This window comes from Plodia interpunctella, chromosome 20, assembly GCF_027563975.2.
Source record: "Plodia interpunctella isolate USDA-ARS_2022_Savannah chromosome 20, ilPloInte3.2, whole genome shotgun sequence".
Taxonomy (NCBI): domain Eukaryota; kingdom Metazoa; phylum Arthropoda; class Insecta; order Lepidoptera; family Pyralidae; genus Plodia; species Plodia interpunctella.
The window spans coordinates 2217322-2243589 of NC_071313.1; the positions used below are offsets into that span (position 1 = coordinate 2217322).

General features: G+C 34.9%; 1 protein-coding gene across 7 annotated transcripts in view; it reads right to left on the minus strand.

Annotated features, from left to right (window-relative positions):
- brat (brain tumor) overlaps positions 1 to 19215 on the minus strand; it is a 357328-nt gene extending 338113 nt beyond the window's left edge. For 6 of the 7 annotated variants that reach the window (XM_053760357.1, XM_053760348.1, XM_053760340.1 and 3 more), the window contains exon 1: positions 18803 to 19215. Coding sequence is in view for 1 of the 7 variants with exons in the window: in XM_053760331.1 (XP_053616306.1) it covers positions 12447 to 12449 (3 nt within the window). In the remaining 6 variants the exon portion in view is untranslated. Of the gene's footprint in view, positions 1 to 12446; positions 12465 to 18802 lie in introns of those variants that run through there. The other variant, XM_053760331.1, reaches the window with a different exon arrangement.
- Positions 19216 to 26268: the final 7053 nt, after the last annotated feature.

The window sequence follows — 26268 nt, forward strand, 5'->3', positions numbered from 1 at the left end:
TGCAAATACAAATAAATAAAGAGGAGCATGCTATCCACTATATTTAGTTTAAGGACTATCTTAAATATTAAATCTCAAGTTAAATTTTTACTCATGTATTCAATTTTACTCATCTATTTTGGGGCTAACTCAATGTGTGTGATTAGTGTTATTCCTATCCTAATGTTCTTTAACATATGTTTGTTCCTATTTATTTCTTTATTGTCAATATTTCCAAAACAGCTTATTATTTTTTCTTCCTTTTCGAGTGTGTTAATTGCTCAAGTCGCCTAAAGGCCTCTGACATGACTTTTACGTCCTGGTTTTATTATTTACATTTTGCAATAATTTAAATATTTTATTGTTATTATTATGTTTCTGCTTAACAATACACGGCACCTAGGCCGGTCCATTGTGAGGCTTGCGTGGTGATATTAGATCCGACACGTAGAGGCCTTTAGGAGAGTTTTGATATTATTCTTTTTTAAATCTTATTACGACATCCATTATAATCATATCGTAAGATTTTTTTATTTGTTTTTCGACAGACGTAGACCTTGGTACGAATGTCTTCTGCATGGATACCTCACTCGCGTCTATTTCTGTCCCAAACAGCAGTGCTTGCATTGTTGTGGTCCGGTTTGAAGGGCGAGAGAGGCGCTGTGATTACAGGGTACTGTGACAAAAGATCCTAGGCCAAAAAGTAGCAACGCGCGTGAACTCTGGTGTTACAGACATTGATAGGCTGTGGTGACCACTTACCATCAGTCTCACGCCAGTTTGCCAGCTTGGTAGTATGAAAAGAAAGCTCCGGAGAATATTTAGTTGTGTCATCATAATCATATCGAGTATGTTATTGCTAACACTGATAGTAACATATATATGTTGAATGATAGTCTATCAACTAAAAGATTAGGTTAGACACAATAGATCTTAAATAGATATTAATTAATAGAGGATAAGTAAAACTCATTAAAAAGTAACTACCATCATCGGCGAGTAATTATGAAAAGTTTCGCTTCTCGTGCAGTTTTCACAGTGCAAGCTTAAGTGTATAATGTTGGTAGTTTGCGGCGCTAATCCTACGACGACAATGGCGGCGCACGAGTAAAGCAAGGAGGAGTTTACACTACGGAAAAGAAAAAAATAATGCTTTGTCTACTTATGTGTGTTAGTCTAATAAAACAACTGAATGCCGGAATCAAACTGGTTTTTATTTCAAATAGTTGGTATGGATCATTATAAAAGTTGTAATTATATGTGCCATAAATTATTCTGCACAATATAGTGTTTACACTGCACAATAGAAGTCGCCACAAGTATCAAAATACAAATTAGAATTAGGTATTTTATCTCGATACATCATCATAACAGTCAGATATGCGTAATATGGAAAATTGTATCAAAAAATTCTATGAAATAAGGGTGTGTTTGTGTCAATGGGTATTTTTAACAGCAAAAAGAGGGGGGGGTTATAAGTTTAACTTGTCTGTCTGTGCCATCGTAGCTCCCAAACGGATGAACCGATTTTCGTTTATTTTTTTTGTCTCATAGATAATTTTATCCCGTGTGTTCTTGAAATGCCATGTTTCATGAAAATCTGTTCAGCCGTTGAAAAGTTGTAGCAAAATCAAATGAATATTGAAAGTCGGGGGATTTTTAATTTGTCTAACAAATAAATTTTTTAGCTAATCATTGAATATCTAGGTACCGAAATACTGATTGTTAGTGATAATCTGCGAAGCTCTAAAAAGATATGGTTGGATTTAAAACGAACTTGGAGGAAATTGAGGGAGACCATTGCCCAGTGAGGGGATGGAACCGATTGAAGATTCGGTACTACCAAGGTGTCCATGTAAAGTGACTACTCTATAACCTATTATAAAGTCAATTGAAGTGCGAATTAAGTAGTAGAATACTCAATCGATCACATTATTCAATTCATATGTGCCATATAGGTATTCGTTATTTAATGGGTTGATGTCGTCAAAGATGATATGCGTGCCAATGGTACAACAACTAGAGATGGCGACGACTTCGTACGCGAAGTGGACACGAAAAAGTAGGAAAGTGGACCCTGGGCTCCGATGCTCAAAGACTAACTATTCGTAATTCTGTAGGAAATTAGATTATAATCATTATAATAGTAATAGCAATTTATAACTATGATGATTCAAGTACGTCTTTTTTATGAAAAAAATGTTGTGCATCCGTCTTAAAATCTTACTCACACATATATATATATATATATATATATATATATATATATATATATATATATATATATATATATATATATATATATAGCATGTTACAAATCTAGTATGTAATATTTGTAAAATGTTAGACTTTGAACTACCAAGTTAAGAGTGCACCAGTGAAATATTACCTTAACATTAACCTGCGCAGAAAATCGAAAAGTGGGTACGGCATTTTGTTGTGGCGGCGCGGGCGGCGGTGAGGTCGGCGGCGCGTAATTTAAACACTAAGTCAACTAGGTTAAAGTCAACGTCGAAGTCACCCTTAGTATTTTTTCCCAGTTAAAATTGATTATTAGTAACTAGTAGATTTTTTCCCAAATATTTAATACTGGCTTCAATTCGCCTGCGTAAATTTCCACCACGGAAACAGTTATTTTTCCGGGATGAAAGGTCGTAAGCTATGTCCTTCTCCACACTTCAAACTACATGTATGCAAAATTTCAAGAAGTATGGTTGAGTAGATAGAACGTGAACACTGAAAAGAGGTAACAAACAAACAAACTTACTTTCGGTTTATTTTTTCCAAATTGTCCAAATTGTAGTAATACTACTAGTGATAATGAACAGTTGACATAATAGACGCATTTTTTTTTTACTAGAGCGCAGAAATTCGTGCCACTGTGCGGGCATCATAATAAATAAGTATCCAACAAGACAACTTAAATGGAAAACGAATGAGAAATACGAGGAATTCTAGTTTAGTCAAGGAGTTGTATAAATTAAAATAGAACGGACTTACTGAGCGGGAACTTTTCTTATTTTCTCACAACTCATCTCTCTCTCTCTCTCTCTCTCTTAGCTTTCACACTTGTATATCGAGATAAATATTTGTCCTCACTTTGAGTTAATTTCAATAAGAGGTTCTTATAAAAAATATCCTTTTAGAACTGTTATTAAAGTTATGTTTTATTCAAACCGTAACTTCTTTCCAGATTGGAAATTGGAGAGGACTGATTCAATTAGACTAACATCATGTTATTATTAGAATGGAAAAGGGCGACAATTCTAAAAAAGATCGCAACACCGATTTTAGTAGGAAATATAGTTTAGGTACAAGTTATTTATAATATTTATACAGTAGGTACTAGCTGCGACCCGGGGCATCGCTCCCGTGGTAATTTCGAGATAAAAAGTACCCAATGTATTTTTCCAGGTTATATTCTGCGCTAAACTGCGCCCCTGTGCTAAATTTCGTAATGATCTGTGTAGTAGATTTTGCATGAAAGAGTAACAAACATACACATATACACACAAACATTCGCATTTATTGCTACGATTAGTAATTTCCATTAAGCATTGACGGATTTTTCGACACGTTCTTGACTTGGTAATTACGTTACCAATTTTATACAATGAAGTAGGCATTCGTTTCAAATTTATTTTTTTTAATTGTTCTGATCGGTAATCACGTATCCTTTTATCTGTTTCAATTTTTTCTAAAACTCTTTTCGAGGTGTTTCATTATTATTGTATAAACTCAATTTGCACAAAAAATCCAAAAAAACTTTCGATTTTACCATTTTGTCACACTAGTATGACTACGAATTTCGAACTGCAAATTCCACACGACTCCTGACCGTAATTTACAAGTGTAAACAAAATTGTAAACGTGACGACCACAAGAACGCCATCCATCAGATGCTGGACTCTGGATGTACGCAAACGAAACTCTTGACATATCATTTTTCAGACACCCACAAACCATTTGTTCGGGGAAGTTAATATTAAAAGCGGGAAACACAGGGTTGTTATGGGTAAATTCCACAATATATGTCTGTGGTAAATTCGGATTGTTATGTGAAATACTTTAGGTACCTAGGCAATTATTTTGATGCCTTTATTTTATTTCAAATCAAATCATTTAATCTGAAATTTTTCCTTCATAGGCACCTTTTCACATACAATTTTACGAGTACTTATATATTACTTATTTCCCAAAAAACCGCGAAAACGCTCTGATGATATATATATATATATATATAGAGAACCTGTTTACTTTACAAAAGCAACCCTACGATCTTCAAATTTATTTAAAACTCCCATTGAGCTCTATCAACTTAATCACTTGATAAGGCATCACGGATCCAAGTTTAAATTACAATTTCAGGAAGCATTAATCATAAAGGAATTCGATAAGGAATTTAACAACAGGTGGTTGGATATCTTTGCTATGAATATAGCTATACTCTTTTTCATCACCTTTTTTGTATGGTTTAAAGTTTTTCATTCTTCATCTATCTAAGAAGCAAATTGGTAGAGAGAAATAGTTGTACCTCTAAAATATTAATTGCAAATCCAGCGCCAATCCTGTCATTGACATCAATCGGTTTTTAGTCAACACAAAATCAACCAGAATACACGGTTCGTCCTCACGGTGTTTTCCTAGGTCTATAAAAACTACATGAGCCAGATTGATATACAAACTCATGCGGCATGAGGATTCGAACCAGAGACTTTTCGATCACAGGCGCCTTAACTTCTGGACCACCACTGTTTCAAATTTCCACATGAAGTTCTACAGCATGAGAGATACATACTAAATTAAACCTTAAGCAGTGTTAATAGTGTCAAATATGCATAGAATTTGGACGGTTTAAGTGCTGTTGTCAGTACATTGATACCACAATCGCGTGTTCATAAATTCAGCCCTTCGCCCTTGCTAGTATCATCAGACGTCGAGTGTAGCACAAGATAAGAAAGTGTTACATAAATGAAAGCCTGCCTACCTACTTTGCTGAATTGTGAGTGGCTGGGACAGAAAATAGTGTGGGGAAGTACTTTTATCGATATATGTATAGAGATACTTTTTGTGTAGCACTATAATTGACAACATTCACAACTTAAGCAATGGCGGAAATACATGCAAGTAGCTTGCATGTGCAACGTTCTATGTTAAATAAATAACTTGCGGCCCGTACCAGCTTCACTCGGAGAAAACCATAACAAATTATTCGCTTAAAATTTTTCCTCATGATTTACACTATTCATTGGTGATAACCGATTATCGTATGTCCGATTCGATGAAATGTGTGGGCTACGTGAAGACATTGTTTTGAATAAAACAATGTCTTCACGTAGCCCTATGATATTTGATAACATGTCTTCTATATTTTGAGGATACCTTATAATGATGAGGCGACATTTAATAGCTTTTTAACTTCTCTCCGTATCATTTTTCTCAGTCAATATTGCTCACCTGTAACAAGAAAATATTTTCATCAGAATAGACACATTTCACTATAAAAATATCACCCAAAATACTTTGTATTATGTCCGTCCGTACTTTTTACGTAACCCCATAAGTCGTTCTGAAAGAAGTTTAGCATATTTTTGGAGTTAAAATTTTAAAATTATTTTTTAGATACTTTCGTCTGATATATAAATTGAGAAAAAATATATCGATATCGACAAAATTCCCATCTCTATCTACGAGTTACGTAACTTCTAAATGGCTCGAGCGGATCCCGGGCGGAGCACTATCAATCACCCGCACCTCCAGATATTATTGGGTAATTCAAGACGGCAATAAGTGCATAAATTATGGCGCTGGGTAGTCGAAAAAGTCATGTCAGATGCCTTTAGGTGACTTGAATAAAATCCGACACCAGTGTTAGCAATAACACACTCGAAAATAATACGAGAAATGCATAAAATTGTGTAACTTCCACCAATCAATCTGCTAAAAAATCCTACCTCTTAGCTCAATTCCGTGCGATACGAAAAGTAAGAATTGTGTTAGCACCACTACTGAAACACCAGAAATAATATTTTCTGGAACTCTTAAATTAGATACGTAACGATAATAGAATCGACTGTCAATTTACGTCGACACTTAACTTTTCGACTACTTGTAAAGAATCTCAGTCCGTTTGACAGCTAAACCAATTCACACCATCTACATAGTAAAGCGTGGACGTCCTGGATTCAAACGTACAGACAGACTAACGCAATTTCCATCCATCGGAATAGTCCATAGTATTTCCATAATTGCATAATGGAGCGCGAATGGTGATGAGGAACGTCACCGAATGAAACGCGTGAATGATAGTTCTTTATGGATTATATCTATTATATTTGATAGGTTTAAACTGAAATAGCGATTTTGGACGCTTTTATTTATTTTATACTAGCGGCCCGTCCCGGCTTCGTTCGGATAAAAACAATAAATTATACACCTAAAGCTTCCTCAGGAACCACACTATCTACCGGTGAAAACCATACGAAAATCCGTGTAGTAGTTTCTGAGTTAATCGCGAACAGACAGACGCGGCAGTGGACTTGTATTATAATATGTAAAGATAAGTATGCCTTAAGAAAATATCGAGATAATTATAGCAGCGCCTTTATCTGATTTGATGGATTAGAAAGGCAATGTACTAAAGCGACAGGGTATTATGGCAAAACATCCTAAGACTACAAAGTAGGTAACGCACGTGTAACACACCCGGTGTTGCAGGCGTTCATAGGCTGTGGTGACCACTATCAGGTGGGACGCATGCCTGTTTACCTGCTTGGTAGTATAATAAAACTGAAAGCGATTTTGATGCAGATTTCACTGTTATATAGATAATTTATTTACATAAATAAACCCGTGCGAAGCCGGGCCAGGTAGCTAGTTCAACATAATTCCGCTTTAATTGCCGCAAAGGTAAACGTTAAATAATTACAAACCGCATCGCTATTTACCACCATTTCATTGTTCAAACGACCTCTGTTTAATTGCTAAATCAAATACGTGGTGAGAGATGATATATCAATACGATTTAATTGGTTTTGGTTTTGTGGCGTGAGGTTCCGCCCTAGAATTGGACCACTCCATATCCACCCGTGGCTGTCGTACAAGTCAACTGAAAGACTTATAATCTTGTCAGCTGGCATTTGTGTCTGCAACAATAGCTTTCCCAAGGCGGTTTGACGATAACATAACTAAGGAGCCAATCGGTCGGTTGTCGGAACAAAACGACAAGTTGAACACGATATATAATAAACACTTAATCACTTACCAACATTATAAAGGCGAAAGTCTGTATATCTGGTACTCTTTCACGTCTAACCGTTGGGTTGATTATGATGTTTAGAATAAATATAGCCAATGACCCGAAGTCAAATAAGCTACTGCGAGCAGAGCCGTGGACAACGAAGTACTATGTAAATAACACAGAAGATAGATCGTTTCAATAGCCCATAGAAATAATAACGATCTTTAAGTTCAAGGCGTAGACATAAGACGAACAATCAGTGATAATTCTTCATCATTCGATCTTAACTGCTTAATCGCCGCAATCTCACACAACGATAATGTATATAATGATATGTCTTGTGTCTGTATTTATGGCGTCGCTATTGTTTAAAACGGAACAGCTGTTAGATAATTCTTTCACACTAATATGTCTAGTGTAAGAGCTGACATTTCATTTGCTGTCGTTTTAATACGAACATCATTTTTAGGATGCGATAATTTTCTTCTTCTTTGAGTTCTTTTTAAACCATCACCATCTTTATAACTAGACCAGATGTAGCCCGGGCCTACGTTCCCGTGGGAATTTTAAGATAAAATATAGCCTACAGCAATCTTGGATAATGTACCTTTCTAATGGTGAAAGAATTTTTGAAATCGGTTCGGTAGTTTCGGAGATTACCCGCCTGAAACATACAAACCCACAAACGCTTTCCTTTTTATTATATAGATAAGGAGGTAGCCCCAGCAACACTGGACATTAAAATTACTATGATGATTATATTTTTATGTGGATTTTTATATTCACTGAAATGATAAAGAAAAACATTAAAATATCTTTTTAACATAAAATATTAAATAAGACCTTAAATTTTAGTCCAATTTAAGTCATCAGCAAAAAAAGCATTTAACTATTTACTATTTAAGTCAATTGTAAGTGGTACCACTTACAATTGACTTTTTGAATCCTCACACCAGAATAATAAATTAAAGAAAATAAATGTTATACAAAACCGGACTCTTTCCGCATACAAATTAACAGTTGTAGAACTATAGAATCTATATTATATACAATCTATATTATTATTGCATCTTAAATATATACATATAGGCTCTTAGACTATGTTGAAGTGCTCGACATAACTCAATTCCACAATTCCACGCAATAGTGAAGCGACACTGATGTAACAAGGTAACTTGTAACGTAACTAGTTATCTGGTGTCCGTTTGTGAAACGAAGTATTATTTTGTGCTTCCATAGACTTTGGCCGAGGGGTTAAGGCGTATTCTCATGGTTGTCATTCTCATGATTGAACGGTATACCGTTCGACAGGCATTACCCTTCCTTAAAAGTCCTCTACCGCATCGGTCGGCCTGTCTGTCCGCGATAAACTCAAAAACTACTGCATGGATTTCCATGCGGTTTTCATCAATACATAGTGTGCTTCCTGAGGAAGGTTTAGGTGTGACCTTTAAAGCTTGCATGAGGATGTGGGTCAAAATTGGTATAACACTGACAAAAAAGTCTAGAATTAGAAAGGAAACTAACATTTTAATATAATTTTTATATTTTATATAACATTAATATATAAGATACGCGACATTTATTTGCAGTCGTCTTTGTAACATGCTATCAGAATACATACAGACGTACCTACAAATCTCGAACATAAAATTATACTTCCCCTGGAAATTAAATCCCGTGATTTCTATGAAAAGGCAGAATGGAGAAAGGCTGATCATGAAGACAAACTTTTTGTTCAGTTCGTTAGTGATTGTTGACCGTATGAATTGCACTTCGTTTGAGACTACCCAACATCCAGCATTCTTCATAACCAGACGCAATCTGAATACCAACTGCCCTTGTCCATATACTGCTCATAATAAATCCAGTTTGTATGTAAATTATAACTGTGTATTACATAAACACTTTAGTGCTATGGCAAATAGCCAAGCGAGCTTGATCCAACGCTTAGCAAGAGTAAGACTGTCTTGATGTTGACAATGTATTTAATTAATATATATGTTTTGTCAGATGCCTCTAGGCGACAATGAACAAGACACCAGTTTTAGCAAAAACACAATCGATAAAAAATATGACTTCAATAATTATTATACTTTGATTTTACAACAACCTAGATGTTGCCCTCGGCTTCGCTACCGTGGGAATTTTGAGATAAAGTATATCCTATAGCAATCTTGTTTAATGTACCTTTCTAATGGTGAAAGATTTTTTGAAATCCGTCCGGTAGTTTCGGAGATTACCCGCCTCAAACATAGAAACTCACAAACGCTTACCTCTAAATAATAGTATAGGTTTTAGCTGATTTTCTCCCGTAGGAATTTCGGGACGAATTTGAGGAAAAAACTTGAGTACGATTGTATTTAATGTAATGAAGCAATCGCCACTTGGTGATATGAAAACTAATACTGCCCTTAATGACTCATGTGTAACAGACATAAGTCATATTGGTATATAAACTCATGTTTTGTGAGATTCAAGCATATTTATACTGAACTATTCTCATAAATTGATGATTACGTTCTATCGAAAGCACAAAAATTTATAATTAAATCAATTTATTGATAGCGAATTTAATGAAATCTCCGAAAAAAAATTGAGATGGATTTTTGGTTGCGTGAAAATCGGGCCTTTGGTTTCAAAGAAGCTCCTCGTAAAAATAAATAACTATTCATTGCTTTCATCTGCATACCAGTCAAAGGCAGTAAAGTAAACATATCCCAGATATTCGTTTACCAACTCTGTTCGGAAACTCGAAGAACGCTCATCTGAAAGTCTCAGTCAATAAGAGTTCAACTTCACCACACGGCAATGTCGAATTTACAAAGCCGGAAGGCGGAAAGGGTATTAAATTTTTGCCGCCCCTACTGAACTTTGAATATTTTATTTAACGAACAGTCGCCAAACAAACGCTGTGAGCCAAACAAAGTACATACTTACAAAAGTTACATACTAGACAAAAAGGTAACACGTCTATTTATACAATAATAAGAGGTAAGCGTTTGAGAGTGTGTATGTTTGAGGGGGATAATCTCCAAAACTACCGAACCGATTTCAAAAATTCTTTCACAATAAGAAAGGTACATTATCCAATATTGCTGTGGGCTATAGTTTATCTCAAAATTCCCACGGGAACGAAGCCCCGGGGAATATCTAGTAAATTAATAAAACTAAACTAACCACACCAAATGAAGTGAGAATACTTAATAACAGAGGGCGAAGTGCAGGTTAGCATTTCATTTCTCACCATCGAATCGATTCGAAATGAGACACAGCGAACCAATCACATTGCGTCATTATGACGGAACGACAACCACACTGCAATGTCATTGGTTCGCTGCGTCACACGTTGAGTCGATTCGATAGCGTTTGTACCGCATCTTTTTTTCTAACTGCTATCTTTGTATGTGATTCATTTTAATAAAGATTTTACAAACAAATAAAAACTTTGCTCGCCCAGGTGATATAACCCGACTGCACAAAGCGGAATAGCACTGAATCAAGATTGAACTACGTATTTTAACATTGGCATGTCTTCCAGATCATTGAAAGACTTTGACAAAGTAACGTGTGAATCAAATTTATCGCCCCTAAAATCTACCGCCCTAGGTTGCAGGTTACTCAGCCTGACGGTATATTCACTGTACACGGTTTGTAAAAGCCCTACATTTTATTCCAAGTATGTTTAACTTGCAAAACATAGAGCTTTATGTTTGAATTCAGAACTGATACAATATTATACCGAACATATTCTATTTCGCGTCTTAAAAGTTTGTTTTCTAAATACGACCCAAGGCCTCGCTCTTGTGTGTCTTCGGGATCAATATAAACACAAAACAAATATCTTGTTGTATTAAAAGAAACATTTCGTCTTATCTCGTTTCATACCAGTAATATTATTAAAAGTTCATACCAGTAATGTTATTGAAAGTTTATGAATATGTTTGTTACATCTTCACGCTCAAAGAAATTGGAAAAGCCGTTTCCAATTTCTTATGAAATATGGTATTGAGGTAACTGATATCTTAGAATATATAGGGAGGGTACTGATTATCGCGAAAGTAAGACTATGTATATGTATATATCGTCCACCTGCCTGACGTCAACCCTATAGGAAGGCTCTTGTTGCCTCTCAGCCACCAAGGCTTTTTCCAGTTTCCGTAATAATTATTAAGAACATTTTTTGTTCATGATCATGTTTCATATTAATGGAAATAAAGTAAAGGAAGTGCCCAACATGTTAATTAATTATTTCTATGGCGTCTTTCAGTCTATATGTCACTATAATTTCACGCAGTAAACATTTGAGATACAGTCTAAAAGTGCTTTTATCCATACAACGGTTCTCAAGGATGGCAATTCATCAAACTCACGCCTTCTGAAGCCGAGCATATTAGCATTTTAATTCAACGAACAGCTCGGTGTTCGGCGGCGCAGTGGTTCGTAAGGCGCTTTGTGCTCGCATACTAGCGCCACTTCACATTTTCGTGAATTTCTTCTATTATTTTAGCGAATAATAATGATAATAAAAAAAAAACAGATTACGCCACACTGGATAATGAATATATATATAGTAGAAAGTAGGAACTATACTTTTACAATATAAGCGATTTCGAGGTCCCATACGAAAACGAGGAGTTGTTAAGTATCATGGACTGGGCATGTAGACAAAATATCATCAGTGATTAAAAAAATCAGCCTTTATTAAATGAGAAAATAAGCGTGGCATACCTAAGTGAAATTCATGGTAGATATAGGTAATAGCTAAAGGTATGGTCATGAAATTTATTACTATCTACAAGAGGAAAGATTTGGTTTTCATTCAACTTTCGTACCATCTAATTTACATTAAAATGGCTAATGATGATGAATTCATACAAACATTGCCTAAAAAGATGCCTCAAGGTGAAGTATGACAACACTTCCTTTAGCTAGACCATTGTTTAGATAACTTGGTAATGAGGATTTTGTAATGAGGACAGATATCCGCTTGTAGCGCTGGTCACTCCGATAGACGAACACGATTAGTTATCAAAGTTAGTCGCCAAGCCCAAGGATGATGGGCGTGAATCATGTCACAACTAGGGATGCCGACGACCGTGCGAAATGAACACGAAATAGTAGGAAATCTGACTCCGAACTCCGACGCTCAGCAACTGAGGAAACAACCGGGAAAACGCGGGCAGATGAGAGAGAGAGAGAGTTGGTTATTAAAGTCTGAGCTCACCATAGCGAAGTTAGATGCCAAATCGGTTTAGTGCCCACTGGACCTGAAAGATAAAGCACCTTACTTTCATTGCCCTGTTGACCACCAATTCTTCTTTGTGTGGCTACGCTCTCCAAATCCCAAAGAATATTTTTGTCTAAACAAATAAATTAGTATTCAGTAAAGTTGTATCACGTCCAAAATTTAATTTAAGTTTAACTAATAAATGAAATGGTTGCATACGCGTGTACGTGTTTAATTTGGCGATGCAGTTGAAAGTTATTATGTTATGAATACAAAATCTAGTTGGTCAGGTCAACCCACTGGAAACTAGTTGCAAAAGCTGATTTACAAAGGTAAAATGCAGGGGAAATTGAGTCATTAAGTTTATATTTTCATAGGTCATAGCCGGTACATTTATGAACGATAAACGCTAAAGATTTTAGATACAAATTATTCTTTTGATTGTTTAGTAACTGCATCCAACACCACTACTTCACACCGCAAATACTGACTGCGACCACGGCGACCACAAGGTCGTTGAAACGTCAGCAAGATGAAATAAAAAAATTCTAAGTCTCGTTAATTAATCTTCTTTTTTCCGAGTCGAAATAGCAAAAAAAAATATTGATTTAGACCAACACGTAGATACAGCAATTATCTTGTTATTGGCCTCATACAGATCCTCTGTGGAGCAGGACAGTTTAGGCAAGACATTAGATGAGCCATGGATTGAACCGCTCCATAGTCACATACAGCATTATTCGAGAAGTCCCGCACTTAACTCTGTATTCTCGTTAATTCATCATCATCATCATCATATCGAGTGTGTTATTGCTAATACTGGGTGTCATTGTATTGTAATACGTCGAAGGCATCTGACATGACTTTTACGACTACTTACCGCCATCTAGTGACGGCAGATAGTCGAATACACACTAGAGAACTAAACTGTCCACCAGTGTGCAGATTCACGATGTTTTCCTTCACCGGAAGCAAGTGGTAAGTCTATAAAAATTACTAAAAAGGAGTCAAATTGGTATACAAATCATATATGGCACGCGTAGGATACGATCCTGAGACCTTTCGATCCACTGGCGGTCTTAACCATTACACCACCGCTTCCAAGTTCTTTAACTAGTATATGTTCAAAACGCAAAGGTTTTGAAAACACATTTAATATCATTCAACATATTGCATAAGACCATCCTTATTTTCTTCCCTCGCTAGACAATATCCCAACCGAACGTTAACAATGGTCTTAGCAATATAGTTTTGGTAACACTATGCACAAACACTTCCGATGTTTGGCCTTGCGCCAAATGCACCTTTGTTCTCATTGTATTAAATAAACCATTCAATGTAACACTGTTATGCACACGTAATGTAACCTTTCAGACGGTGCATATTTATTATTACTGCCATTTCTAAATAAGATTGCTTCTAGATCGAATGCTCCTTGTGTTCCCATAACAGTTAAACCGCCGTCATCCTTAACCTTACATATTATAAAACAAAATCCTTTGCCGCGTCTGTCTGTCTATTCGCGATAAATTCAAAAAATACTGTACGGATTTTCATGCAGTTTTCATTTTCATTTTCATGCAGTTTTCACCAATAGATAGTGTAATTTCTGAGGAAAATTAAGGTGTATAATTGATTATGTTTTACCCGAGCGACGCTGAAACTGGCCGCTAATAGAGAAATAAATTTTGACACAAGCTTTTAGTGTTGTCAGAGAGCGACGTGTGACATTAAAAATATGTTAGTGCAGTAGACCGTTGAGGAGTTCCCTCGTCGGGATCACAATAATGCATTGTTATCCAAACTAAACGTGTGCACATAATTTCAGCTCGATCGGTTAAAGATATCTGCTTCAAAATTTAAATACAAGATTTCACCCGAATAAAAACGTGCACTGCATAGTTGCAAGTCATAGACTTCGAAATCAAAAATTCATGAAAAAATACTGGTGGTGCGTCTTTTTTGAATCATGGTGTGGATACAGTTCGTTTGACATTACAATGTTTTGATTTAGAAAAAAAAAAATGTAATATTTAAAGCCGAATATTTAAAACCTGATATCTAAACGACGTGATACGTCAACAAACTACTAGTATTTCTCAACGGCCATTATTGACAAGGAACGGCGAAAGTGACGCTTTAATTACAGATTTTAATTCTGAAATGGGTTGGACGTATTTGCATCCAAAAACACACATGAAATTTTTAAACACCAACCAACATTTTTAGTCCGAAAGTTTTTGTGGCTAACTAAATGGCATTATGTAAGAGATACTGCGCAGATGCACTCCTAGGCTGGTCTAGTTAAATACTGTGGCTAACTGTGGTCGCCAGCTTCCTTTGTTACAGTAATCCAACTAAAATGCAGTCAGTATTTAGTTTGCAATGTGCATAGTTAAATTTCGTACTAACCTAAGCGAAGTTTTTATGTGAAACGCTCCTTATTTTTCCACCATTTCATGCAATAAAAATCATTCATTCGTAAAGATGTTTTTATATTTCGTAATGGCCTTTGTGTGGGAATAATCCTTACATATTATAAAAACAAGCCGGTGTCGCGTTAGTTCGTCAGTATTAAGGCGTTAAACTCAAAAACTACCAGACCGATTTTTATATGGTATTCACCAATACATAGTGCGATTCATGAGGAAGGTTTTGTTGTATAATTTGTTATGGTTTTATCCGAATCAAGCTGATATGGGCTGCAAACTATAAAAAACATGTAAACCTTATGGATAAATTTTGATAAAGTAATTGGCCTAAGAGAAAAGGTTTAAGGATCCATTACTCGTATTATAAATATTAGATAGGTTTATAAGTATTTATTATTATCAATAAGTTTGTGTATTTATGATTGTGTGTTTTATACTGTGTGTGTACTTCTCAGTACCTATGTATATTTGTATTATTAATTTAATGGTACGTAAGTTTTCTATTTATTCGATGCACTTTAACGCACAGTAATCCCATCTCTGTTTGGTCTTATGGTTGAATAGTAGATTATGTCATATAGCGCTAAATCTACCATTTGTACTCAATTCTTTTTGTAATTTAGCGTATCCTTACATACTTATTATAATACAAAGTCCCTTAAAGCGTCTGTCTGTTCGCAATAAACTCAAAAACTGCTACACGGATTTTCATGCGATTTTCACCAATAGATAGTGTGGTTGAGGAAGGTTTACGTGTATAATTTATTATGTTTTACCCGAGCGAAGCCTAAACGAACCGCTAGTATATTATAATAAAGACATAGCTATTATAATAAACACATTTCATAACGTATCTCATCTAGTGTTACTCCAAAAACCGTGTGTGCAAAAATCGAAAGCTATCTTAAAATAGCGTGCATTCATTTACGAGTGGAAAGTGAAAGGGTAACCAGGTCGAGCTGATCATCTGTTGCGACACGGAGATCACACAGAATTGCATACTGCACTATACTCATACACCACCGCTCATTACACTTTCGTAATGTCATTTCATCGAGGTCGTACTTGAAGAGAACTATTAAAATAAACGAACATATAACATAATAGATGAACTTTATCGCACCACAATGCTATGTCAGTTCGGTCTTATGGTCTACTGATAAAAAATACGTATATATAGTACCTATATGGCATTAAGTCCATTTGCGCATATTTTTTAACTAGTTTAGTTTTTGCAACAGGATTTTATCAAATCCAATCTAATCAATTATTTTTAGAAATTAGACATACCTATAGTAAATTTTATACTATATAGTAATTTCTCAAAAAGCTACAAACTACTCGCGTTTCGTAACGTCTATAATGCTGAGAAAAAATGCCGAAAGAAACTCATTAAACACTGTTGGTCCCTATCATACCAGAAGAGCTTATTATTGTTTCTTACAAATTTTTTCTCTCTCTAAGAGTATATTTATACAATACAATTAACCAAACAAAATATATGAAAATAAATACAATATCCCAAACGACAGCATATTTTTAACACAACTATTTTAATAGTCAAAATTTCTGATATCTGAGGTCAAAACGATGGCTTTTAGTTGAGTATTTTTATATGTCAATTTTGACACAAGTGTTTAATGTAATATCTGTGCATACAATAAACATACGACAAACAGACAAAAAAACATCGGCTGTATTAGTTCATGGACCCAGGAGATATTAAAGATATTTCTCTTTAATAAATAAATAAAAAATTATACATACATTTATATTTAAAAAATGGTAAGCCCTTCTGGTATAATAGGGACCAACACTGTTTGAATGAGTTTCTTTCGGCATTTCTTCTCAGCAGTGGTCGTTCCGAAATGCTAGTAGTTTGTAGCTTTGGTAAACATAATTTAATTTAGAATATGACGAGAAAAAGTGCCTGTGAAGGCCTAATTTCTGAATAAATGATTGAATCTGATTTTATTTTGATTTTTGATTTTAATATCTCCTGTGATCTACTGTATCCACTTATATTTTAATTACATTTATATATATATATATATATATATATATATATATATATATATATATATATATATATATATATATATATATATATATATATATATATATATACATAAATTGACATTAATTATAATTCTGTCTTCTCTTAATACCTACTTTTTAATTCCAGTAGTTCCTTATGACGTTAGTTCTACAAACTTACAAACAGTTGCCACCCGCTCGGATTACCATCGTATTGAATTGCAAATTGCACTCTATAATAAAGAAATACAGTTGATATTTGAACCACCATACTATACAGCGTATATTCTTGGAGTGACACGTGATAGTGTCACGTAGGTAATCCGTTGATAAATCAAGTATGTAGAGGTATTTATTTAGCGAAAATCATTCCCACTACACATGTAGGGGTAACACAAAATATTTTATTTTTATCAAGACTTTATTTCATCACTTTGTCGACGTGATTAATGTGTATATCCATACCAAATTAAATTATTCTAGTTCTAATAGTTTTTGAGCTAGACCACGGACGGACGGACATGGTGAAACTATAAGGGTTCCTCGTCTAGGACTACGGAACCCTAAACAGAAATGATAAATATCAAAAAATCATTACAAAACACTTTTGAGTATACAGTCGTACAATGTACAGTCACAAAGTCTAAGAATGATCGTGAGATTCTTTTCAATCTAACATTGATAGAAGCTTTTTTTAATGGACCCTGGTCTTCCATGATAAGCGGCTGAAGAAGCAACCGAGGATACGTTCAGATGATCATAATAATTCAAACACGATATTGGGACTTTTTTTATTATATGTAAGGAGTGCTGTAAAATCGTAAAAATTATGATAATATTGTTTACATATGACTTGTAAGAAAAAGACATCTGTAAAAATATCAATTGGCCACTTTTTATGGTTAACTAGCGGCCCGCCCCGGCTTCGCTCGGGTAATAAATATACACATAAACCATCCCCAGGAATCAAACTCTCTTTTTGAAAAGCATCAAAATCCGTTGCGTAGTTTTAAAGATCTTAGCATACTTATGGACAGACAGCGGGAAGCGACTTCATTTTATACTATATATAATGAAGAGATAGATACTTTTAACGAAGCGACAGACAACAAAGGCATATTAATAGGGTTTTTTAGACTACGGAACTCTAAAAACAGTCGTTTGATAATATACTTACTAGAATGTAATGTAGGTGAACGTCCCACACTACATGAAATTAGCCCGAGGCCCAATCTAATGACATGATAAATCTATAATATATGCCATCTGTATTGATAGCTAACTGATAGATGTCAAAACAGAAACAAAACTGCTGAACATAGAAACTTGAAATTTCGCAATCATTCTTAAAAATAACAAATTTAATAAGAAGAAATTTCATCCTCAAGGGGATGAAATAAAGTGCAACTTTGTGCGAAAGACAGTTTTTCAGTCGGACACAGCCGCGGGCATAAGCTTGTAAATAAATCAACATCTGTCAGCCTAATTGAAATTAGCTTCAACGTTATGAAACTGCGACATAAAAGATATATTGTTATGAAAATAAGACCTATAAACATAACAACAGGTGACCTGAAAACAGATCAACAAACAGAAAGAAAAAACTGCTTCGAATCGATAACACACAATACGATAGTTGACAACGCCATTAGCATTAATTTTAATATCGTAGCAATTAATATGGAAAATAAATATTGACTATAAGCACAGCTGTTTATCGTGTGCGGAAGTTGAGTCTCATAAATTATCATATTTTCCTGTCAATGCCATAGAAAAGACTAATACGCATTTGTATGCACTAAATTGTACGCACATCATTAGTTGTTAGTGTGTCCAAAGTTAATATCGCGTCTGTTTCGTAATATTTTCAATTTATAGGCTTACCTGACTCGGCACGCCGGTCGATCGATAACCCACGTGTTTTCACCACACCTCCAGCCGGTTTTCAGAAGAAAAAAAAAACAAACTGAACCAAAAAAGTAAATTAACAAAACCAAACGTCTTTCTCCCAACCAGTCCTCAACCACCACAAGGCAATGGAATTACACTGAATGTAATGCGTATATCACAAATTTCCAGCGAACCGGCGTTTTCCCGGTAAAATAAAGACACTATAAACGGAATAACTAAAGGGGAATGAGGGAGAATGAATGTTTTTCCAACGTCCAGTTTCTATCCGAGGGTATAATCGTAGTGTTTATTGGAAAAACACAAGTTTTGGAGCTGAAATATTGGCATACAATGCAACGTACTGTTATTTTTTGTACTGCAGCGTATCGACACGGCATCCGCGTCGATGGCACGGCTAATACTGAGCGCCTGAAGAAAAAAAAACACAAACTAACCGGCCGAGGAGCGTGGTCCTACAGAGGTGCTAAACGGAAAACGCAACGGGAAAGCTGTTGCTGTCTCGCTCTAGCTTATGTATTTTCAAGAGATTTTCCATTTCCCTCGCCGGCTTTTAAAGTCGGGTTGTACGACTGAGTCATACGCGTCTGCCGGTGTTGTGCTCCCTATATACATCGAGATAAGTACCGGTTTAATAGACAATATTGAAGTGCGATTGAACTTTACTATACCTAACATAATGTATGTCTGTTTCGACTTACTGATTGTGTAATATCGGTGTCATCTAGGGGTTAATTTGATGAGCAATTATTGTTATCAATGATCTCTTTTGGCAAAATGTCTTATAGGAAATTTCCAAATTTTCGCGACAACTGATTTACGTAGTTTGACAGGTAGAATTTTCTCACTGGGTGACATCCAGAGGTCTCACACACACACAGGACTGGGTTATACATATAAGTAAACTTTGATAAATTATTTCATGAACTGAATTTTCATCTTTTCAAGGCCTATCTTTTTCAATAACTTCATCTTACTGCTAACATTCACGTTGCCAAAAAAGCAAGTGGTGGTCTATTAAAAGTAGTTTTCATGGCCACCTCTTGCCTTTTAGGCAACGTGAAAATTTGAGATACATCATATTTCTTTTATCTATGAGATACATGATTCAGATTGAGGTACAAATTCCTGAAGGTCGATGAATCCTACACGACATAAGTAGAGATCGTACTATAATTTAATTGTACATAAGTAGGTACTCAACTTTGCATTTAGAATGATCGAATCGATTTGGAACCACAGGGCCTGTATTCGAATCACATTCGAATACTACAGGCTATGAGAGATTTAAATTCCCGCCTTCCGCCGTACAATAGAACCATATACTCCCGAAAGAAGCAACACCATTTCCAACAAGTATTGGAATAGAAGAATTGGAGACAATTTCAAATTCGTAGAACTTGACATTGATTTCGACCGGCCGGCGGCGTGCCGCTGACTTTTAGACAAAATGGCGTACTTTGCGTTATTCTGCGCTCGATTAAGTTAACGTCAAAGTTGACGGTGCAACCCACCCTTAGATTGTCCGAGTCCTTGGCGAGCCATTCACCGGCCTCCTCAAACCTACAATTTACGATGAATAGGCTAATCATTGCGAAAATGCATTAAACTTTGCCTTTGTTGCATAGAAAACAAATTCTAAAGCTGCAGTCATATTGATGCATATTTTATTTATTTAATTACATAGTGGCACTTAAAACTGATTACTTACAAATGAAAACTGACAAATAATTTAAGTATATAAGATCTAAGTTGTACCTAACCGTAACAATGTTTGCCAAGTATGTGGCGGATTTACCACTAGGCTGAGTAGGCTGGAGCCTAGGGCGGCAGATTTTAGGGGGCGCCAAATTTGATCTAACAACATTTATTATGATCCCTGCCAATGTGTTTAATGTGTTTCGCCCATGGAATTAATAGGTACTCCGTTGTACGAAGTACTTACTAAATCCATAGTTTCGCTTCACAAAATTTTACCTGTGCCTTTGCTCACACTTTTTTTAAGGCGTAGATAAGACAACTATGCTAAGTAATGACATGTGTCTATTGTGTATTCCCAATTTCTTTATCCTCACATATTACAAAACAAAGTCCTCTGCCACGTCTCTCTGTCTATTCCGATAAACTAAAAAACTGCTGCACAGATGTTTATGCGGTTTTCACTAATGGATAGGTGATTCCTGAAGAAGTTTTAGGTGGGTAATTTATTATGTTTTTCGCGAGCGAAGCCGAGACAAGCCGCTAGTTATTAATAATTTCAGTATGTTTGACTTCAGTCTAAATAATTGGTAGGCAAAGGTAGGGTATAAGGACACGCAAGTTCTAAAAATGTCTATTCATTCTTACCTTGATGATCCCTGAACTGTTTTGGAATGATGGAAAGTGACATATTACCGCGAGAAATAATTTTATTTCAAAAAGAAGCACTATTTAAAACATATAATATCACTGCTACAATAAACCTGTTCGTGTCATGAAATAAATAGGTTTGTGTGTTTCGCCTCACAAATATCATATATGTTTCTTTGCTTACACTTTTTTAAAGGCGAAGTTACAAAACTCCATGTGTTCAATCTAACCGAGATTGGAGTTTTTTATCTTCTTCTGTCCAAATTTCTTTATCCTTCCTTTAAAACAAAGTCCTCTGGCGCGTCTGTCTGTCTAAGATAAATATAATATTTCTCACTAACACAAAGACTGGTAGGTATGTTGGATGAACTCAATACAGTAATGAGTCCCTTTGGTAAAGTTTCGCGAACAGGGTTATTTTGCACAAGAACATGACTCAGACATTAACTAGCTACTAGTAAACTTGGGACATGTAACTACTGTTGTTAAGCTAACGACGTTGTTACTTAACCGTGTTCATATTTTTGAGAGCATCAGAGAAAATAATTCTGGGAATTTCATTAACTTTATGGACCGATCAGGAGCTAAATTGTTCAATTAAGTTTTGTTCATCACTGACAGGCGTTATTTCAAAAAAATAAATTAAATCTAAAAACAAGCTACCTTCCTACAGAAAAAATCCTTCATATTATTTCTTGATATAATATAACAATGATATAATATCCTCACAGATTATCGCGCGTGAAATGCCATAGAATATATGTCCAAGAAAAACTGTTGCCAAATATTATATATCAATTCAATATCATTAACTCAATATTTTTACATCTGCTACTTGGAAATAATCACTCTTAAAACTTACGGATGGCAGACCTGCCCAAATAATACGTACCTAAAATAAAACAAGGACTCCCACCCAATAATTATAATGGCTTTTATGAAGGATTGACCTATATCTCAAAGGATCTACTCCAATCAGATATACATTCACAGTGGCAATCACATTAAGTGATAACATGAACAGAACATGGATACCTACTTAGCAAAAATAAGCAAGCCAATCAATTTGCTATTTATTTTCTGCAGGCGTGTTACGAACAACAAAGAATAAATCCGAATAGTTCATCTTTTAGGATATTTAACGGTTATAAAATATGTATTTCACTGCCATGTGTGACATATCAAAAATATATTGTATGTTAACAAAACAGACGCCGCAATATACATACACAATGTTCATTACACCAGCACCAGGTAATCAAAGCCGACTATAGGCGAAAGGCTCAATGCCACGTTGATCACAATTTTGATCGAAAACTGCGGTGCGGCGATTCAGTGGAAAATTGTTGTATTAGTGTCAAAAGGCCTTGTGTATCGATCAACGTTTAATTTTAGGTTATGTTTTAATATGTTGCGACAATGAGCTGAAAATACGAAATGTTTTGGAACTAAAATATTAATCTTTTTTTAATATACCATACTAACGCACGACCATGTGCTCAAAACTCTGGCAGCGTATATATGTATATATATATATGTATATATATATATATATATATATATATATATATATATATATATATATATATATATATATATATATATATATATATATATATATATATATATATATATATATATATATATATATATATATATATATATATATATATATATATATATATTATAATATAATAGTTACTACTAATTAACTACGTTCATAAAATACATATTCGTGCATGAACATTTATTATTGGTATTTAACATGATAATTTTCGCATCAGATTCATTTGTCGCATCAGATTAATAAATCATTTGTAATAAGAAATGTAGTTTATAACTACCTGAAAGTTTCAAAATCCTTGTACAGTCAACAGCACATCAACCTACCCAAATTCATTGCAAACTCGCCGCCATTACCGCGTCATATAGTTTCATGCGGGGTAACTTGATGTGCTGTTGACTATACGTACACAATATAAAATAAAGTCCAGTTGACTTTGTTTCACGATGAACTCAAAAATGAAAAATTGTACGTTTTTATATTACAATTTTTTCAGGTTATCACTAAACAAAAAACACGTAAACCAGTTTGTCAGCGAAAAACAAATGTGAGAAAACTTTTGACACAACCTAATATTATATTAACCTAAGATTTTTGCTATTATTATGAGTACATACGAGTACTTATTACTATATCTATTCAGTCACGGTTCTGAGCAAAATTTTCTTTCACTTGCTTTTAAAAATATTTATACTTTTATAATCTTCTAACTTTAACATTCTATTATAATGTATTCTTGGCAATAGGTATTCATTAGTTATTTCTCCGTCAAAATTATTAGCACTAGGTTCTATCTACGTACATTTTTCATACTTAAATTTTCGCTCTTAAATTCACATTATACTTTCTTGGGATTACATATTTTGACAATGATAAAAATATTGACGATTCATTTAAATACTTACGTACTTGATTATTTTCAAGCTATTTTCGCCAATAAGTAAATAGATAGAATGTGATTACTGTGTGTGTGTTGTTTATACCTCTAAACCCGACTCCGCGTATACAACATCTCCAAGTAAATAAACATATAAAAACAAATATAAAAATACATGTACATCAGGCTAGTTAGTATTTTCATGAATATAGCTGTACATGGTCACGGTACACGACGTAGAACAAAACCGCAAGAGCCAGGACCTGGAGTGTTGCCAGCCTGCAAGATATTTTGTCCCAATTCAATTTACGATGGGTAAGTTATAGTGCTGAGGGACTCGGGAATTGTACAGTGATGTGGTAAAATTTAATCCTAGTCTAGACTTCGATATTTACTTTCGTAAGATTCATAAATAAATAAGTATATTAGGACAAATCACACAGATTGAACTAGCCCCAAAGTAAGTTCGAGACTTGTGTTATGGTATATTAACTCAACGATACAATATTTTACAATAAATACATATATAGATAAACATCCAAGACCCTACCGGGGTTCGAAAACGGGACCTCTCGGCTCAGAGGCAAGCACTTTACCACTGCGCCACCGAGGTCGTCCTATGTAATGTAATGTATGTAATGTACATACATATGTACATTATTATACATATAGTACATAGGACGACCTATATAGTAATTTAGTCTCTTATGTATGTACGATAAGAGACTAAATTATTGACAATGGACACCAACTGATGGTGCACAGAAACAAGCACAACACACCCAGGACCGCAGACAAATATTTGAGATTACAAGTCGTACAGTCAACAGCACATCAAGTTACCCTGCAAAAACTTCTATGGCGAGTTTGCAATGAATTTGGGTAGGTTGATGTGCCGTTGACTGTACATACCTATGCCCGCGCTAAGATTCGAACCCAGCATCTTTATATAGCGGACATTTCTCATCCTATCCATTTGTTACCATGCTCTTCAGTTACCCTATGCTATCATGCATATTTTAATGACTCATCATTAAAATATGCATGATAAATATGCATAGTTTAAAATAAAAGGTGATAATTTTTACCAAAAGTAACACGTAATTTTGCTTGCTGGTCTGAAAATGACGCGTCGACCACAGTGCGGTTTGATCCACCCGCTCTCGCGCAATGCAACTGTCACACGAATTGTGCAATATTGCCACATCGCCACATTTAACCATTGTTTTTGCTAGATTCTTTTTTTTTGTCAATTATGTTTGTATCAGGACATGTCTGTCCTGATAAAACCCTTTTAATTACACACATCAATCATCAGCTAATTTAAGAACTTTGTTCTTGTCGGTGGAATACCTATTTCCTATCTTATTAATTACACACATACACATTTTAATATATGTGACATACACAACACACAATTTCAGCGACAGAATAAATAATTTACATTTTTTAATATATTCTTTGAAAAATATATCATATTGTATCTAGTATAATTATCGTTCCTTAGTATACCAAAAAATCAACTGAATACGGACCCGAAAAAACCATACATATAACATTTCTAAATCTCTCGAGACCTCTCAATCCAAATAATCGATATTCATCTGTATAATACAACCTTACGCATTCCTAAGCGCTCATAAAAAATCATCCCACAGAAAAGGCTCACAACATTTTAATAATACATTACTGTTTTAAGAGCAATAAATATTTTTTTATGATCGTTCAGCCGGCAATGGACAGGAAATGGGTATTATGACGGTGATTATGTAACTGTTCAGCGTTAAAGGAGTGGGGTTTAAACGAAATTGTTGACCTGTTGATTTTTTATTATTGGTGCTGGCCATTGCGAGGAGACTCGATGGCAATCGGCCAGTGTTTAGTATTTCAGGGTTCCTCACTTCTTCTGAGGAAGTTTCTTCTTTGTAAGATTGTTCTTATTTTTGCTTGTGAGGAGCCATAAAAAATTAAACGTAGGAGCTTCCTCATACGTTTAATTTTTATAGCCTTTAAAAGTTTCAAGCATTACTATTGCATCTGTTTGTCCGATCTTGACAGCTAGTTTTCTCCGCGAAACTACTGAACCGAAAATGAAATAGCCCAATGTGCCTTTATGTAGCCTACCGGGTACACACTATCGTCGAACTCGAACAGATACCGAGGCATATGAATGAGCATTGCGTAATTTGTAAGATAGTTTCTATTTATCTCAAGGAAAAACCTGCAATGTACGTCCAAACCGCAAAATTTGGCACAAAAGTGTATAGCCACTGGAACAAGGAATGTAACGCCGGTATGATATAAAATTATATCATACGCTACGTGGGGCTTGACTACCGGGGCTGCCATGGAAATTTCGAGATAAAAAATATCCTCCGTTCTATTTCAAGTTATATTCTACCAGTGTGACAAATTTTATAGAAATCCGTCCATTAAATTTTGTGTGATCAAGTGCAGGTGAAGAAGATTCGGTGCAACAAACTTCGCCGCAGCCTTTTCTTCAAAGACATACATTTTAAAAACAGTCTGGTCTTCTATATTTATTTTATTCAGTGGACGAATATACATATAGTAACAGTGTAACATTTAAATATCAAAATGCTTTTATGTGACTGTTTGAAAAGGAAATAAGTGTGGCTCGAAGCTCACACA